At 41.4% G+C, this 20,300-nt stretch overlaps 1 protein-coding gene across 2 annotated transcripts in view; it reads right to left on the minus strand.

Annotated features, from left to right (window-relative positions):
- LOC128701360 (cyclin G) overlaps positions 1-12,198 on the minus strand; it is a 29,293-nt gene extending 17,095 nt beyond the window's left edge. The window contains exons 1-2 of one of the 2 annotated variants that reach the window (XM_070100343.1): positions 11,799-12,198; positions 3,148-3,325 (exon numbers count right to left, since the gene is read on the minus strand). In XM_070100343.1, coding sequence (XP_069956444.1) covers positions 3,148-3,273 — 126 coding nt within the window. In that variant the 5' untranslated portion in view covers positions 3,274-3,325; positions 11,799-12,198. Of the gene's footprint in view, positions 1-3,147; positions 3,326-3,901; positions 4,220-11,798 lie in introns of those variants that run through there. The other variant, XM_070100342.1, reaches the window with a different exon arrangement.
- Between the last annotated feature and the right edge of the window lie 8,102 nt (positions 12,199-20,300).

The following is a 20,300-nucleotide window of genomic DNA, read 5'->3' on the forward strand; positions in this document are numbered from 1 at the left end:
CTCAGATGGAGTGATGTTCTGGGTTTCAGTTGAAACTTTTTTTTTTCCTATTAGATTTATCAATACTGATTACAGAACATAAAATTTTACCTCATTCACTTTCATTATCAAAGCTGAATTTGTAATTTTTTCACTTACTACAATAGTTTCTATTCTGTTCAAATATAAAGCTAATTAAGGTCCTTCTGTAATTTAGTCAATGTATTTTATAATGCATAATGCACCCAATTCTAGAAGTCTGCAAATTTTATTTATATATAATTAATCAAATTAGTGTATGGGATACCTAAGTTTAAATTTAGAGACTAGCAACTTATTTTCACATGGTCAAAGCTAAATTCAAGGTAACACTGAAGAATCTTTACCACTATTCACTACCTCTTATCATTCAAATGCAAAGGCCCAGAGTAAATTCTTAAGAAACGATCATCCTATACAGAAGTAAAGCAGTGAACATCCCGAGGTGATTGCAAACAAAACTCATTGAAGATTCTAGCCGTTTCCCTTTTATTGCCAACATACTAGTTTGGAATTAGCAACCTGTTCCCCCCCCTCCCATTTTTCAAGCATGAAGGAAAACTACACTAGTTACTCCTCAAGCACTCGGAGCAATTCGTAATAGTTTGTGTGCATTTACTAGTGCCATTAGACCCTCTCCCCAGATTTTAGTGCATATATATATATTTTTTTATTTTCTTTTATTAACACATCAGCCGTTTCCCACCAAGGCGGGTGGCCAAAAAAGAAAAACTTTCATCATTCACAAATTCTTAATCTTTGATAATGGAAGTGATACGAAGTAAAATTCTATGTACACACCCAGGTTCTGCAATGAACTTCAGGACAGAATATTACCTTGAATTAAGTCAAGCTCCTGTTTTAGTGAACTGTAGTTCCATTAGCTAATGCTGTCTTAACATATGAGCAACATAATATCAAAGATCTGATGTAGGTTGGGAAAGACTCAACAGGGTAACTAAGAATCTCAAAGCAACTAGTTTTTTATTACAGCATATCAAGTTCTGCAGTTCAGAGGGGTAATGCCTGTTTTATTCTTGGTATATATCCCAACTCTTCAGAGTAGGATGAAATTTCTAAAATACACTATCTGACAAACAAGTCTTATGAATCTTTAGCATTTTGTATTTTATTTTAAACATTCTTGTACTGTTAATGTATCTTTATAACATGTAAACCACACATTGTAAGCCTTACAAGGAAATAAACTGTCATTATACAGTATACAAAAGAACTACTATTCATTAAACAATTTTAGGGTTCAATTGATGAAAAAAAAAAAAAAGCCCCTAGTGGGCAAAACCATTCCTAAAGGACTGAAAGACCCCAGTCAAAAAATACAAATAAATGTTGTAAATATTAACATGTTGCATATGTGTACAGAATTTCAAAATTTGTAGGCAAGGAATACCTAGTATTTGTACTATATATGTACAATAATATCACATCTAGTGGCATGGAATCTTGCCAAATCAATTCAAATATGAAAGGAATATAATGTGAACCAGGACTGAGTACCCTAAAATTTCAAACTGCTAATTTATGCAAGTTTTTATTTAGGCATTGTATACATAATGGTATACGTAAACATTAATAGTCTAAAGGGTATACAGATTTTTACCGACATGTAGATTTAACATATGACCCACCAGTCAAATGATGTGACTACTCTTCATTATAAATTAAGGTGGCCTACTGGATACGCAATCATAACCAAAATTAACTGGACGGTAGTAGTTTGAAACTGGTGACATTGGATGGAGCGAGGGCGTGTAGCAGTACAAAGTTGCCATAGCACATTAACTTCCTGTTAACAATTACGAGAATGTTGGGGAAGGGGACAATGATGGAGAGGGGGACCATGAAAGGGAGGGGGCAGGAGACTTAATTAAAGGGTGGGAGAACAAGAGGAAGAGAGAGGGAGGGGGGAGAGGAAGATACAGACTTGGGTGATGTACTATATGTATTCAATAGAGGTAGGGGGGGATAAGGATGAGGTGGGGGGATAAGGATGAGGTGGGGGATAAGGATGAGGTAGAGGGATAAGAATGTAGAGGGATAAGGATAACATTGAAGGATAAAATGGAAGGGAAAATGATATATGGGGACGGGAGGATAAATGGGGAGTATATGGGAAAGGGAGAAGCATACAAGCCAAGGGGAGAAGAATGCAGGGTAGACAGTACAAATTTAAAAGTGTTAGAGAAGGAAGTGGGAGGACAGGGACAGAAGAGAAGTAGGGAAAGGTTGGGAGAGAAATGGCAGAATATAAGAAATGTGCAAGTGCAACAGAGGAAAGGAAGGGATGAAGTGGGAGAGCAGTAGCAGGGTATGTGGGAGAAGCTTAGCAGGGAAGAAGGGGGGGGGGTGAGGATGGGAAGGGAAGGTGAGGAGGGGGAAGATAACCCGAACCTCTCATTGTTGCCGCTTGGCTCTTTTTAAATTTGAAAAGCTCCCAGGACTACTCCCTTGATCTGTCATGTTCTGGAAAGCATTTATGAATATATAAAATTTATGAAGTTAAAAATGTGAAAAGGAATTACTATGTATTCAAATACATGTATTCTGGTATAACAATGACAAAGAAATAGCCAAGCGAACAGATATTGTGTTTAAGAGGTTGCGTAAGCCAAAAGCCACGTCAGGTTAACTATAAAAACTTATCTTCCCAAGGTTAGGCCTGTGTGAATAAAACGCATCAAAGAATATAAAAATCTCACAATGTCTACCTTTTCTTTTGCCACAAAACGCTTTAGATTTAGCATAATTGTTATATTTTTGTAAGCCAGAGGTAATAAAAAGCTACAAAAAAAATATACATTTTGAATTGAATAATTACATTCTACACAAGTTAAATTTCTGCAAAAGTGGCTTGTAGTAGCGCAAGATAAACTTACAATGATCATGGGGAGCGCTAAACCCATAGGGATTATACACCGCCTGTGGGGAGTGGAAGGCATTCAAGCTCAATTCAGAGAACTCGAGCACAGATCCAGTTCCCTAGATCAAGAGCCCCTCACCAGCATCAAGGAACCTCCCTTGAGGGGATAAACTTACAAATTCCCCAAAACATGAAAATGAGATTGCCAGTGAAGTGTTTTGTTACAGCTACTATAGTAGTATACTCACCTTGGCAGTGTGTGGAAGTGCCAAGGAGGGCTGGTATTTAGGCTCTAGGGCCAGGGCTTCCAGCAGGGGAGAGAGCAGGTCCTGCCCCCTCTCCTGAGAGGCCATGACAGCAAGAGGCTGTGCCATCTGTTTCACCACCAGCACCAGCTACACAACCCACACCACACAGCTGCACCACCTGAAGAACAAAGTCTCACGGTTACTTACGAGTAATAACCCAATAAAGTCAAGATATTAAACAGTTTCCACCTGTGTCGACCCATTAGTGCATTTTTTACCACTTATGTTAATTACTTTATTTACAGTGATGACTTATTACCAACTGTGGTTACAATTTCTGAAGCCACATCGTTAATACAGCAGCACTCTTCTATGCATTCACACCCGTCTTTATCAAAGGTTATAAAATAGATTATACATTCTAATTTCGAGATTTTATATATACGAAAAACTGACACACAAAAAACCGACAAACTACTGATCAACCTGAACCAACCAGTAAATACTAATAAATCACACCTCCCAATTCTCTGCTAAAATTCACTTATTTTAAACCTTAAATTGCATTGTACATTTCGTCAATGTTCAGAAAATACAACACATTTCAGCTTATTAAAATCCACAAAACATGGAAGTTGATTTAGAATCATGTCCAACTTAAGACTACCAATAAATCGATAAACGAGGGGGAAAGGGGGCGAGTCAATTTTAAAATTGAATATGAAAGGAACATCATTCATGGCGATTAACGTACCTGCCAAATTATTCGTAAATTACTGCATCTTGCCGTATTTGTTGTTCTTGATTAGCAAAGATAAAAATTAATATAATCGTTGACGGAGACAAAGATCTCGGTCGACGGCATAGAGACAAAGTCTATAAAAAAAATTGAAAAATGATCTTGATTTACAGTGTTGCTTGCGAGTGGCCTCTCATGGTACGAGGAGAGGCTTAGATATGTCGTTTCATGAGAGATCCAGGCAACGTGCCTCTTCAATATCACAGATAAAATTTGTACACCACGAGATTAGCTCGCGTCCTTCCCCCTCCAGTGCTTTGTTTACACTGAGCGTCCAGCCAGGGATGCGGCCTCAGCTGAGCCGCAGCACACACCTCTCTCAGCCTTCCTCCGCCATGCAAGTAGTTCCCTGGCAACGACATTCCCTTTCATATAATTCCTACAGTTTAACCACCAATACAGCATTGTAATACATCGAACTTCACTAATCTGAGAAGAGCCTGAGTAAAACTGACCCTGTGATCAAGGGATTACACTTTTCAGGAAATGCTTTGTTGGCCAGCAACTGCTATTGGCGTTTTAAAGGTTGTGTCTCGTTACAGAAGACAAGAAACAGGAGACACAAACACCACCACACCACCTACCTTAACTCACGTACACACCACACACTCTGTCACACACAGTAACTAAGTATCAATATCTGGCACCAGGAAGCCTCTCAAGTAATAAGCCCAAGCTAGTCATAACTCATAAATCCAATTTGTACATAACAAAACAAGGGGCTTTCTGTATATTAGTATGTCATTGATGTCAGCTAGGCCTGTATACCATGCACATGTAGTAAATAAGGATATTATTATTATTATTAAAATGTGCATATCTATCTGCATATACCTCATGACATGCATATCTCAGTGTATATACATCAAGCAGTGCATATATGTATATACATCAGGAAGTGCATATCCCAGTATATACACACATCAGAGGTGCCTTGATGTTCGTAAGGGGCTCTTGAGTTTGCACGAAATAAACTAAATTTAACCCAATCAAACATACCGAGCCTGATAACATTCCATATTCCTTGAAGCTGATGCCTCCACATACAGAAGTAAGATCAGGGACAAGATAGGCCCACTCAAAAGTTCCTCGGGTCAGCTCACTGACAGTGATAAGGAAATGTGTAGAATTTTTAACACATACTTCCTCTCAGTTTTTACACAGGAGGATACCAGCGATATTCCAGTAATGATAAATTATGTAGAACAGGACGATAATAAACTGTGCACTATTAGGGTCACAAGTGACATGGTCCTTAGGCAAATAGATAAATTAAAACCTAACAAATCCCCAGGCCCTGATGAACTGTATGCAAGGGTTCTAAAGGAATGTAAAGAGGAGCTTAGCACACCTTTGGCTAATCTTTTCAACATATCACTACAAACTGGCATGGTGCCAGATAAGTGGAAAATGGCAAATGTGATACCTATTTTCAAAACAGGTGACAGGTCCTTAGCTTCGAACTATAGACCAATAAGCCTAACCTCCATAGTGGGAAAATTTATGGAATCAATAATTGCCGAGGCAGTTCGTAGCTATCTTGAAAAGCATAAATTAATCAACGAATCTCAGCATGGTTTTACAAAGGGGCGTTCCTGCCTTACGAATTTATTAACTTTTTTCACTAAGGTATTTGAGGAGGTAGATCATGGTAATGAATATGATATTGTGTATATGGACTTCAGTAAGGCTTTTGACAGGGTCCCACATCAGAGACTATTGAGGAAAATTAAAGCACATGGAATAGGAGGAGAAATTTTTTCCTGGATAGAGGCATGGTTGACAAATAGGCAGCAGAGAGTTTGCATAAATGGGGAGAAATCAGAGTGGGGAAGCGTCACGAGCGGTGTTCCACAGGGGTCAGTGTTGGGCCCCCTGCTGTTCACAATCTACATAAACGACATAGATGAGGGCATAAAGAGCGACATCGGCAAGTTTGCCGATGACACCAAAATAGGCCGTCGAATTCATTCTGACGAGGACATTCGAGCACTCCAGGAAGATTTGAATAGACTGATGCAGTGGTCGGAGAAGTGGCAGATGCAGTTTAATATAGACAAATGCAAAGTTCTAAATGTTGGACAGGACAATAACCATGCCACATATAAACTAAATAATGTAGATCTTAATATTACGGATTGCGAAAAAGATTTAGGAGTTCTGGTTAGCAGTAATCTGAAACCAAGACAACAGTGCATAAGTGTTCGCAATAAAGCTAATAGAATCCTTGGCTTCATATCAAGAAGCATAAATAATAGGAGTCCTCAGGTTGTTCTTCAACTCTATACATCCTTGGTTAGGCCTCATTTAGATTATGCTGCACAGTTTTGGTCACCGTATTACAGAATGGATATAAATTCTCTGGAAAATGTACAAAGGAGGATGACAAAGATGATCCCATGTATCAGAAACCTTCCCTATGAGGATAGACTAAGGGCCCTGAAACTGCACTCTCTAGAAAGACGTAGAATTAGGGGGGATATGATTGAGGTGTATAAATGGAAGACAGGAATAAATAAAGGGGATGTAAATAGTGTGCTGAAAATATCTAGCCTAGACAGGACTCGCAGCAATGGTTTTAAGTTGGAAAAATTCAGATTCAGGAAGGATATAGGAAAGTACTGGTTTGGTAATAGAGTTGTGGATGAGTGGAACAAACTCCCAAGTACCGTTATAGAGGCCAGAACGTTGTGTAGCTTTAAAAATAGGTTGGATAAATACATGAGTAGATGTGGGTGGGTGTGAGTTAGACCTGATAGCTTGTGCTAACAGGTCGGTTGCCGTGTTCCTCCCTTAAGTCAATGTGACCTGACCTGACTAGGTTGGGTGCTTTGGCTTAAGCCGGTAGGAGACTTGGACCTGCCTCGCATGGGCCAGTAGGCCTTCTGCAGTGTTCCTTCGTTCTTATGTTCTTATGTTCTTTAAAGTATCATTGTTCACATAAGCAATTCAACCCTTCCTATTACCATGCTGGACGTGTCATGTCGGTCAGTCACTCCTATCTTCCAGCAAAATAGTGGCTCAGATGTTAGTAACTACAGGTCTCTTAGCATACCTGACATTATGTGCCAAGAAATTGTCTTAATGACAATACGGTAATAGAGTTATCGAACAGATTTCAGATTTCATTCAACGGATACTTTTTTGGGTTATCCTAGATAATTTACACATGCAGGACGATGAAAAACAATCGCAAACTGGCGATCTCAGCGATGCAGGACTACATGCGATGGAAATCTTTATCTCAATATCTTTCGCACGCGTGCGTCGTCAGGAGCTATGCAATGTTGCAAGACAGCAACAGGTAGGAGAGGAAATTCTCTGAGGCAAGGCAGAAGGTATCAGTGGCAGGTCATGTTATGGGTACACATACCAAGGCCAGTGTCATCGTATATAACAATTTACGAATGAATAAAGCCAAAGAATAATGAATGAAGCTAGAGAAGGAGAATACTGATTTCTTGCCTTGTCAACATATTCACATTTTTTTTTTTTGAACTGATATATTCACTTTTGTGTTGACTTGCTTTAATTAATATTACTGATGATGAAGATATTACAGCACGTAAATATGCCTATGAAACGTAAAATTATGAAACTAGATCATAAGGACCCCAGTGGAATTAAGTCACGTTGTTCGATTTTTTTTGTTTGAGATATCCCAGGTTATTTTTTTTACATAATTTACTATATAAAACTATTGTTGATGTTTAAAATTATGTATGAGGCCTACATACAAACTTTCCTCCCACGGATCTAATCAGATTACCTCTCATTCTCCAGGCATAATATCACTCTTACAGGTTTAACGCCTCACAATACTACTACTATGCTGCTACTACTACTACCACCACCACTACTATGCTGATACTACTACTATGCTGCCACTACTTCTACTATTAATAATAATAGTTTATATACAGCGAGAGTTAACGTTAATACATATGATAGGCTAAACTGCAGTTAGTGACCTATGTGTAGCTTATAAACTTACCCAACAAACATTTTACACTGCGTATTAAATTACACGACTCGGGATATTGCAACAAATCGGAAATAAAATGTAACAAAGAAACGGAACTCACATGACTGAAAATATAAATAGATATTTACAACAGCACTCTTTAAAACGTCTGAAAGGTTGACCTACGAAGCTTATCATAATACCTATCAAGTACACATGGTTCTTCCCCATGATAGGCCTGCACAATGGGGTGTCTGAAATACATTAACTTTTGACATTTCCAAATGCACTTTTATCTTATCAATTGTAGATATCGTCTGAGTAACACTGCTGGCTTTACACACGCACACACACACACACACATACACACACACACACACACACACACACACACACACACACACACACACACACACACACACACACACACACAGTCGTCAGGAAGTGGAATAAACTAGCAAGTGATGTAGTGGAGGCAAGAACCATACATAGCTTTAAGACGAGGTATGACAGAGCTCAGGAAGCAGAGAGAGGATCTAGTAGCGATCAGTGAAGAGGCGGGGCCAGGAGCTGAGTCTCGACCCCTGCAACCACAATTAGGCGAGTACACACACACACACACACTGCAACAATCCCAAACGAGCGATCAATAATCCAAATTAACCACAGGGGGAAGGATGACTTGCTCAAGATACCTTTCGAGTTGCAAAGCAATACCGAAATGCAGTACCGCAATGTAACACCGAAAACCAGCGTAGTAACACAGAAAAACAGTAATGCAAGTTAGCCCAAGCAAAGTGTGTCTGTCGACACATTCTTATTATAAACACAGGGGAGCGCTAAACCCGGAGGGAATATACAGCGCCTGTGGGGGCGGGGGATGGAAGGTAATCAGGCTCAATGCAGGGAACTGGAGCACAGATCCAATTCCCTAGATCAGGAACCCTTCACCAGCATCAAGGAACCTCCCTTGAGGGGTGCCGACTCACAGTAGAATATAGGATTATTATTATTATAATCAAGGGCGAAGCGCTAAACCCGTAGGATTGTACAGCGCCTGGGGGGGGGATGTGGAAGGCATTCAGACTTAATTTGGGGAACTGGAGCACAGATTCAATTCCCTAAATCAAGAGCCCCTCACCAACATCAAGGAACCTTCCTTGAGGGGTAGTAGAATACAGGAAATGCACTGATGCCCTTTTCATGTATAAAATAAATTTGAAATTGCACAGTAAACATAAAAGGTGACAAACATGTTTACTCGTACATACTGCAACTCATATTTAAGCATAAAATTAATTGAGGTCAGACGTGTCGTGCATACTCAAAAAAATATTATGGAGGAAAAAAATATTTATTAGGTAAAATCATGCGGGTCATCGTGCTTATCATTACTAAGAAGCTTTAAAATATGGGAACTAATTTCAGGACAGCCTCATACTGCAATTTCATATTTTAACTTATAAAATACAGTAAGAGTATTGCGAAAGTTCTTGTGGTACATATTTATATCATATACATTGTGTGATTTTTTGTTTGTTTGGAAAAAATATATAAAATACCTGTTTGTGGTATTTAGTGATATACTTAAAATTGCAGATCCCCACTCACAACTCACTGCAATTTTCAATAGGTGTACTCTTGCGTTATATTATACAGTGATTCTGTGCAAGGACTGGTGTGCAGAGAATTAAGATTTGGCAAGATAATAGTATTCGTGTCTGGAATTCATTTAGATTTGTCCCAAGAAACATTAAAGATATCAAGATCTATTGTACTAAACTCACTACTGTTTTGTGCACAAGGTGATATCTATGCAAATATAACCTAACTGTGTATGTGAATGAGGTTAAGAGTTTCCGATATGTTTCGTATGGCATTGCAAAGTCCAACGTACTTCAGTTAGTACATCCGTACTGTTTAGTTATTATTCTAACGTAAGTGTATAATAAGCTTGGGGATACATTACACACGCACACACACGACCAGTGAAGAGGCGGGGCCAGGAGCTGTGGGTCGAAACCTGCAATCACAAATAGGTGAGTACGCACACACACTAGAGGACAGAAGCACTAAATATATATACAAAATACTGAGAGAAATTGAAAGAGTGGACAGGGAGTCTGAGACAGGTCTTCACGAGGTCACACTTGGACTTTAACAGATGAGTCACAGGTATATTAGGAAACACTTCTTTTGCCTTAGAATGGTCAGGAAATGGAACGACCCAGGCAAAGAAGTGGTAGAGAAAGAATCGATACATAGCTTAGTGAATAGGTATGAGATGCATAACTCAACAATGAGTGACATCAGTAGCAGCCAGCAGACGTGGGGCCAGGAGCTGAGACCGAACCCCTGCAACAACAATTTGGTGAATACACACTCTAGCAAGCGGGAACCGCACTGTTTTTGGTGTATATACACAAAGTGCCCGAATATTTAGTCTGATGTATCCCTGATCACAGAATAAAAACAAGAGAGGATAACGTAAGACTACAAAATTAACCAGGAAAATCTGTAGGATTGGTGTTTAAAGTGGTTATTGGATTTCAACCCCAGTAAGAGCACGGCTGTACATATCAGGCTCATCTTAGCGTAAGCAGCACCAGCATGGAACCCGAACCTGGGTATGGGTTCCATGCTGGTGCATAAGCTATGAGAGGAGAATGATGTAAATAAAGTTGATGGCATTAGAAGACAGGATCAGGGCTGGACACGATAATGTACAAAATTGTCAGAGGTGGGCTCGGAACTGGCTGTTCGAGAGGCGGGAAACAGGTACACAAGGATATGTGGTCACAATACAGATGAATCACGGGGCTGCCAGGAAGTATTTATTCAGCCTCAGAGTGGTTAGGAACTGGAATGATCTGACAAGGACGAAGAAGCAACGAAGACAGGTTCTATACATAATTTTAAGAATATATATAACAGGCCAAACGAGGGCTGAAGTAAACACAGCAAGTGGCAAGTTAGAACGCAGGGTCAGGAGCTGAGACTAGACCCTTGCAACCACAAATAGGTGAATACAAAATAAAAACTAGAATTACACCGTGGTTTCACACCAAACATATCAATAAGGCAAGGATGCCAAATATACAGCTGTCATGTTAGAACAGCACAAGCCAGACCTTTGGCACAGCCTCCCCAATCATGAAACCGGAACGAAAAATCATAGAGATAAGAGTAAGACCCACATTTAGGGAGAACAAACACTGCCAGCGAGGTAACTCAAGATAAGTCTCTTGACCAAGGAGTGGGGATTATTTTTTTTTTTTAACAAAACTGGGTACATTATCATTAAACGTCTAAGTTACACTGGGAACACCACTAAAGTATAGTTATACACAAAATGGGAAGACTCGCAGTGTAATTGGAAGACTACTAAGTGCCCAACATCCTAACATTTATCAATGAACTAATGCAGCAAGTGACGAAACACTATAACTTGTACGGTCATGAAGGAAAAATCTAAGTAAACTGCACGTATCAAGGAGGAGGAGGAGGAGAATAGGAAAATGAAGATGAAGAATTAAGGTTGGAGGTGATCAATCGAACATAATTTATTGAACATTTTAAACTCAAGATGACCAATAACTGCTAGGCTGGCCAGAACACTTTTGGATTCACTCACCCAAAACTTTTCCCCTGCAAGAAAACCTGAAATATAATTATACAAAATATGCTTATAGTTTTTTTTTTTTTTTTTACATTTTGCATCAACGCTAAAAAAAATCTAGCCTCGCTATGCACAAGAATTTGCATAATTATATTTAAAATTTTCAATTAAGGCAGGAGGTAAGTTTTCAGGTGACCAGACTGGTCTACAAATAACTACAAAGCGCACAACATTCCTTAAAACTCAGCTACAAGGTATGAATCACTCACCTGTGTCACAAAGGAGCTCACGTCAGCCACAGTAGTAATTCAGACATTATTCACTGTTCTTCAATCAGTACTATCTCAGGCGGACGCTATACAGCACTTAAGGTATATTTACATCATGTTGCCACCTGTACTTATCTACGAGAGTTTATGGTGTTTTAACAGAGCCTAGCACTCTTTAGCATGGCCATAACAAATGGAAGAGAGAATTTTAATGCACTGTTTCACGAGTATCTGAACTTCTGATTAAATAAGAGACGAGTGTCTTGCTGTGATATGTAGCCAGTGAGAGGTGAGCAAGTAAACTGACTCAAGTTTATATTATACTAGCCATGAAGACCCGTGTGTGTACTCATCTAGTTGAGGTTGCAGGGGTCGAGTCCGAGCTCCTGGCCCCGCCTCTTCACTGGTCGCTACTAGGTCACTCTCCCTGAACCGTGAGCTTTATCATAACTCTGCTTAAAGCTATGTATGGATCCCGCCTCCACTACATCGCTTCCCAAACTATTCCACTTCCTGACTACTCTGTGGCTGAAGAAATACTTCCTAATATCAATGTGATTCATCTGTCTTCAACTTCCAACTGTGTCCCCTTGTTACTGTGTCCAATCTCTGGAACATCCTGTCTTTGTCCACCTTGTCAATTCCTCTCAGTATTTTGTATGTCGTTATCATGTCCCCCCCTATCTCTCTTGTCCTCCAGTGTCGTCAGGTTGATTTCCCTTAACCTCTCCTCGTTGGACATACCTCTTAGCTCTGGGACTAGTCTTGTTGCAAACCTTTGCACTTTTTTTTTATATAGAAAGCCCCTTGTTATGCTGAGCATTTCTCTAGTTTCTTTACGTGCTTGGCTAGGTGTGGGTTCCAAACTGGTGCCGCATACTCCAATATGGGCCTAACGTACAAGGTGTACAGGGTCCTGAACGATTCCTTAAGATGTCGGAATGCTGTTCTGAGGTTTGCTAGGCGCCCATATGCTGCAGCCGTTATTTGGTTGATGTGCGCTTCAGGAGATGTGCCTGGTGTTATACTCACCCCAAGATCTTTTTCCTTGAGTGAGGTTTGTAGTCTCTGGCCCCCTAGACTGTACTCCGTCTGCGGTCTTCTTTGCCCTTCCCCAATCTTCATGACTTTGCACTTGGTGGGATTGAACTCCAGGAGCCAACTGCTGGACCAGGTCTGCAACCTGTCCAGATCCCTTTGTAGTTCTGCCTGGTCTTCGATCGAATGAATTCTTCTCATCAACTTCACGTCATCTGCAAACAGGGACACCTCGGAGTCTATTCCTTCCGTCTTGTCGTTCACAAATACCAGAAACAGCACTGGTCCTAGGACTGACCCCTGTGGGACCCCGCTGGTCACAGGTGCCCACTCTGACACCTCGCCACGTGTTCACCTATTTGTGGTTGCAGGGGTCGATACATAGTTCCTGGCCCCGCCTCTTCACCTATCGCTACTAGGTCCTCTCTCTCCCTTCTCCATGAGCTTATCAAACCTCGTCTTAAAATTATGTATTGTTCCTGCCTCCACTACGCCACTTGCCAGACTATTCCGCTTCCCGACAACTCTATGACTAAAGAAATACTTCCTAACATCCCTTTGACGCAAGATGACGTACTCTCTGGTATTTACTGTAGTAAACCCACGAATGTATTTTTTGTTTAATATTACAATTACCGAAATCTGTTTAGATTCTCCTGTGGTTTCTTGTACTGTTCTGCCGTTCGTATCTGCTATATGAGCTCTGCATTCTCCTCCAAGACTGATATAGTAGTTTTACCCCATCTTTATCTACACGTATACCAAGAATTGTTTGGGGTCCAAAATTGAGCCCTGCGGGACTGCATTTACGCTTACTCATCCTGTTGTTCAGTCTCACAGTGACTATGTTTTCTGTAGCTCAGATACTGCTTTGTGTGTGAGTGTGTGCTCAGCGGTTTGTGTTTGTGATAGTCGAACCATAACTCTTGCCCTCTCCTCACCAACCATATAACCAGCATTGTTGATATCTGTTCTGCTGTGCCTTTTTTTTATGAAGGTATAACTGCAATGCTTCCTCCTGTACTTTATTCAGTTTCCCTTACATCTTAAGGCTGAAGAAGTAATTCCTAACATCACAGTGGCTCATTTACGTTTTTAGTTTCCCTATGTTTCCTTGCCCCTGGGCACTGTATCTCACAAAGTATGAAATTATGTAGGAAAACCTGAGGAAAAAATATGAGTGGAATTTGTTTAGTCTGAGAGCTAATCCCTTTCTCTTACGTGTTATGACAGGTTCGCTATATGCGATTTCGCTGTATGTCATTGGCCAGGAACGTATCTATCGCATAACGCGAGTGACGCATATGTTGTTATCTCCAGTGTGTGTGTGTGTGTGTGTGTGTGTGTGTACACTCACCTAGTTCTCACCTAGTTGTGGTTGCAGGGGCCGAGTCACATCTCCTGGCCCCGCCTCTTCACTGGTCGCTACTAGGTCACTTTTCCTGCTCCATGAGCTTTATCATACCTCTTCTTAAAGCTATGTCTGGATACTGCCTCCACTACATCACTTCCCAGACTGTTCCACTTCCTGACAACTCTGTGACTGAAGAAATACTTCCTAACATCCCTGTGATTCATCTGAGTCTTCAACTTCCAATTGTGACCCCTTATTGCTGTGTCCCATCTCCGGAACATCCACTCTCTGTCCACCTTGTCAATTCCTCTCAGTATTTTAAATGTCCTTATCAAATACCCCCTATCTCTTCTGTCCTCCAGTGTGTGTGTGTGTGTGTGTGTGTGTGTGTGTGTGTGTGTGTGTGTGTGTGTGTGTGTGTGTGTGTGTGTGTGTGTGTGTGTGTGTGTGTGTACGTGCGACGTGACCTAGAGGGACGCCATGTTCACTCCTCTGCCATTTAAACTTTAACTGACGCAACCTCTCCGCCGCCGCTCGCATTCCGACCCTCCTCCCCAGACACAGACATACACACATACATGACAACCAGCACGGCTTCAGGAAAGGGAAATCATGCGTCACAAACCTACTGGAGTTCTACGACAAGATAACAGAAATAAGGAGAGAGAGGGGGATGCATAGACTGCATCTTCTTGGACTGTAAACAGGCTTTTGACACAGTACCACACAAGACTGGAAGAGCAGGGAAACTACTACAATGGATCAAGGAATACCTGACAGGAAGGAAACAACGTGTGCTGGTACGTGACGAGGTGTCAGAGTGGGTGCATGTGTCGAGTGGTGTTCCTCAAGGGTCAGTCCTAGGTCCAGTGCTGTTTCTTGAATATGTGAATGACATCATGACGGAAGGGACAGATTCAGAGGTGTCCCTGCTCGCCAACGATGTGAAGCTAATGAGAATAAAAGTGGACGGGGATCAGATAAGCCTTAAAGGGGATGTGTACAGGCTGCAAGCCTGGTCCAACAAATGTGGAGTTTAACCCCAGCAAGTGCAAAGTTATGAAGCTTGGAGAGGACAAAGAAGACTGCAGACGCAGTGCAGCCTAAGAGGTCAAAGACAGCAAAACTCACTCAAGGAAAAGGAACTTGGGGTGAGCATCATACCAAGCACATCTACTGAAGCACACATCAGCCAAATAACTGCTGCAGTATACTGGCGCCTGGCAAACATCTCAGTAGTAGTAACCAGTTACCAGTAACCAGTGTACCAGTAGTTGACTCACTACCAACCGACTCTGCCTGAGTCACTGTCTATTCATATTGTGCTGACCACAGCAGTATTCAAAGACCCCCTCACATATGGGTACTGTGGGCGGGCAGTCAGTGATATGAGAGTGAGCAAGGAGATAGGCAGGCTGTTGGGCGCTCCCCACATTATCTGTAATTATACGTACTACCAGCCTACGTGAGTATTACTTTACCCTATCCACGTATCGAACTCCCACATGATAAAACTTCTGATCCTGTACTCTCTTCCTCTGATACTCAGTCAGACGATCAACCTGAATGTCGTTATTCCCTACGTACACGACAGGTATTGAGAAATCCTCAAGTATCATTTGTAACATCCAATTCAGATTTGCCTCAAATACAGCATGAGTTAGCCAATGCTACAGAGTTTGATCCTCCCAGAGATGACACCCATTCTGCATATGTCAATCTTACCCTAGCAGAGTTGGGGTTAAATGTAAATAACCTGTATAGATGAATAATTACAGTATCAACTTATCAGTATTCAAGAATTTTTTTTTGTGTTCATGTTCTCTCCGCATTCTGAGAGTTAACAGTCTAGATTTGAGTGCACTGAATCTGCCTTTCTGTTAAACACTTCTTTGTATATATTCCTTCCTCAGAATCCGTAGATCACATGAATACAGATCGATCGATCAAATTTTTTTTATCACTTATTGTGTAATCCCAACGTTGAGTTTCTTCGATGAGTTGTGCTATATTATACCTTGTATTGCATTACAGTTTCAGTTACGTAAGCTTCCATTCCAATGTTCTACTTATGTATGTTATAATGTTTAATTGTAGTGTACTTTGACATTGTATAGAATCAGCCCAAGCTGTATACCTGCCATCTCTAGTTTGTATTAGTTGTATGTCGGGACGACATACGTTAGCGTCGCCGAGCTCTCAGTAGTAGTAACCAGTTACCAGTAACCAGTGTACCAGTAGTTGACTCACTACCAACCGTCTCTGCCTGAGTCACTGTCTATTCATATTGTGCTGACCACAGCAGTATTCAAAGACCCCCTCACATATGGGTACTGTGGGCGGCCAGTCAGTTATACGAGAGTGAGCAAGAGAGATAGGCAGGCTGTTTGGGTGCTCCCCACATTATCTGTAATTATACGTACTACCAGCCTACGTGAGTATTACTTTACCCTATCCACGTATCGAACTCCCACATGATAAACATAGAAACAGCATTTCTACATCTAAGTAAGGAGTCATTCATGACACTGTACACTGTGTACGTCAGGCCCATATTGGAGCACGCAGCATCAGTATGGAACCCCCACCTGATCAAACACATCAAGAAATTTGAGAAAATGCAAAGATTTGCAACAAGACTAGTCCCGAAGCTGTGGGGTATGTCCTATGAGGATAAATTAAGGGAAATCAACCTAATGACACTGAAGGACAGGATGGATAGGGGAGACATGATAACGACATATAAAAATAACTGAGAGGAATTGACAAGGTGGATAGGGGCAGAATGTTTCAGAGATGGGATACAACAACAAGGGGTCATAACTGGAAGTTGACAACTTAGATAAATCACAGGGATGTTAGGAGCTATTTCTTCAGTCACAGAATTGTCAGGAAGTGGAACAATCTGGAGAATGATGTAGTGGAGGCAGGATCCACACATAGGTTTAAGAAGAGGTACGATAAAGCTCATGGAGGGAGTGGACATAGTAGCGACCAGCGGAGAGACGGGGCCAAGAGCTGTGACTTTACCTTGCAACCACAAATAGGTGAGTACATCAAGCATATTTTCACCCTGAACTGTGTACCTCTTCAGTACAGGAAAGACTGTGCTATAACTTAAATTGCCAGGCATACCATCTAAAGGGGACAAAAAGATACAAAACATCCAGGCCATGGGAAAACCTGGGTAGCCACAGCCACTCAAGAGGGAGAGGTTTTTTAGTGCCAGGAAGGAAAAAAAACTGGCAGGAAATGGCAGAAATCGTACACCAAATCCAGTCATTCCTGGAGTGGAACCACAGTCGATGGCCTCCACTCCAAACCAACAGATACAGACACTAATGCCGGAAAAAAATCCCCCCCCAAGTACCAACAATACCACCAGTCCGATAACATTCTTCTTTGCAAATATACAGGGTCTAAAGCCAGCAACAAACAACAAAATACCTTTCATCCGTGGACTGCTTGCAGAGGCAAAGGCAATGTTCGCGGCTTTCACTGAGACCCACATAAAGGATCACTTGGACAACGAAATATGGATCCCAGGTTACAACCTATACAGATGTGACAGAGTGAACAGGCAAAAGGGGGGGGTTGGCCTGTACATTGCAGAGTCACTTGTTTGCACAGAACTGCTAAATGCCTCAAATGATGTAGTGGAAGTTTTAGCAGTAAAGGTCGAGAACCAAAACCTAGTCATTGTGATAGTCTACAAGCCTCCGGATGCAACATCCCAGCAATTCCAGGAACAGCTGTTAAAAATTGACCACTGTCTGGAAAACCTTCCAGCTCCTGCACCCAACATCTTGCTCCTGGGGGATTTCAACTTAAGGCACCTAAAATGGAGGAATATAGCAAATAATATTGTTGCAGTAATAACACCAGGAGGCAGCTCTGATGAAAACTCACACTCACGCGAGCTTTTAAATCTCTGCACAAAATTCAATTTAAACCAGCAAATAATAGAGCCTACTAGACTGGAGAATACACTAGACCTCATCTTCACTAACAATGATGATCTGATAAGAAATATCACCATATCAAAAACAATATACTCAGATCACAACATAATTGAGGTTCAGTCATGTATGCGCGGAGCCCCAGACCGACATAATGAGATTAGTCACGAGGGAGCATTCACCAAATTCAACTTCAATAACAAAAACATAAAGTGGGACCAAGTAAACCAAGTCCTAACCGATATAAGCTGGGAAGATATACTAAGCAACACAGACCCCAACTTATGCCTAGAACAGATTAACTCGGTGGCACTCGATGTATGCACAAGGCTTATTCCTCTAAGAAAAAGGAGGAGTAGATGTAAAACAGAAAGAGACAGGCGCTCCCTTTACAGGCGACGGAAAAGAATAACAGAGCTGCTAAAAGAGGTCAATATATCTGAAATGCGTAGGGAGACACTGGTCAGAGAAATAGCAAGCATCGAACTTAAGCTAAAAGAATCCTTTAGGAGTCAGGAATCGCGGGAAGAATTAAAAGCCATAAATGAAATCGAAAGAAACCCAAAGTATTTCTTCTCCTATGCCAAATCAAAATCGAGAACAACGTCCAGTATTGGGCCCCTACTTAAACAAGATGGGTCCTACACAGATGACAGCAAGGAAATGAGTGAGCTACTCAAGTCCCAATATGACTCAGTTTTTAGCAAGCCGCTAACCAGACTGAGAGTCGAAGATCAAAATGAATTTTTTATGAGAGAGCCACAAAATTTGATTAACACAAGCCTATCCGATGTTATCCTGACGCCAAATGACTTCGAACAGGCGATAAATGACATGCCCATGCACTCTGCCCCAGGGCCAGACTCATGGAACTCTGTGTTCATCAAGAACTGCAAGAAGCCCCTATCACGAGCCTTTTCCATCCTATGGAGAGGGAGCATGGACACGGGGGTCGTCCCAGTTACTAAAAACAACAGACATAGCCCCACTCCACAAAGGGGGCAGTAAAGCAACAGCAAAGAACTACAGACCAATAGCACTAACATCCCATATCATAAAAATCTTTGAAAGGGTCCTAAGAAGCAAGATCACCACCCATCTAGAAACCCATCAGTTACACAACCCAGGGCAACATGGGTTTAGAACAGGTCGCTCCTGTCTGTCTCAACTATTGGACCACTACGACAAGGTCCTAAATGCACTAGAAGACAAAAAGAATGCAGATGTAATATATACAGACTTTGCAAAAGCCTTCGACAAGTGTGACCATGGCGTAATAGCGCACAAAATGCGTGCTAAAGGAATAACAGGAAAAGTCGGTCGATGGATCTATAATTTCCTCACTAACAGAACACAGAGAGTAGTCGTCAACAGAGTAAAGTCCGAGGCAGCTACGGTGAAAAGCTCTGTTCCACAAGGCACAGTACTCGCTCCCATCTTGTTCCTCATCCTTATATCCGACATAGACAAGGATGTCAGCCACAGCACCGTGTCTTCCTTTGCAGATGACACCCGAATCTGCATGACAGTGTCTTCCATTGCAGACACTGCAAAGCTCCAGGCAGGCATCAACCAAATCTTTCAGTGGGCTGCAGAAAACAATATGAAGTTCAACGATGAGAAATTTCAATTACTCAGATATGGTAAACATGAGGAAATTAAATCTTCATCAGAGTACAAAACAAATTCTGGCCACAAAATAGAGCGAAACACCAACGTCAAAGACCTGGGAGTGATCATGTCGGAGGATCTCACCTTCAAGGACCATAACATTGTATCAATCGCATCTGCTAGAAAAATGACAGGATGGATAATGAGAACCTTCAAAACTAGGGAGGCCAAGCCCATGATGACACTCTTCAGGTCACTTGTTCTATCTAGGCTGGAATATTGCTGCACACTAACAGCACCTTTCAAGGCAGGTGAAATTGCCGACCTAGAAAATGTACAGAGAACTTTCACGGCGCGCATAACGGAGATAAAACACCTCAATTATTGGGAGCGCTTGAGGTTCCTAAACCTGTATTCCCTGGAACGCAGGAGGGAGAAATACATGATTATATACACCTGGAAAATCCTAGAGGGACTAGTACCGAACTTGCACACGAAAATCACTCACTACGAAAGCAAAAGACTTGGCAGACGATGCAC

This window comes from Cherax quadricarinatus, chromosome 72 (assembly GCF_038502225.1).
Source record: "Cherax quadricarinatus isolate ZL_2023a chromosome 72, ASM3850222v1, whole genome shotgun sequence".
NCBI lineage: Eukaryota > Metazoa > Arthropoda > Malacostraca > Decapoda > Parastacidae > Cherax > Cherax quadricarinatus.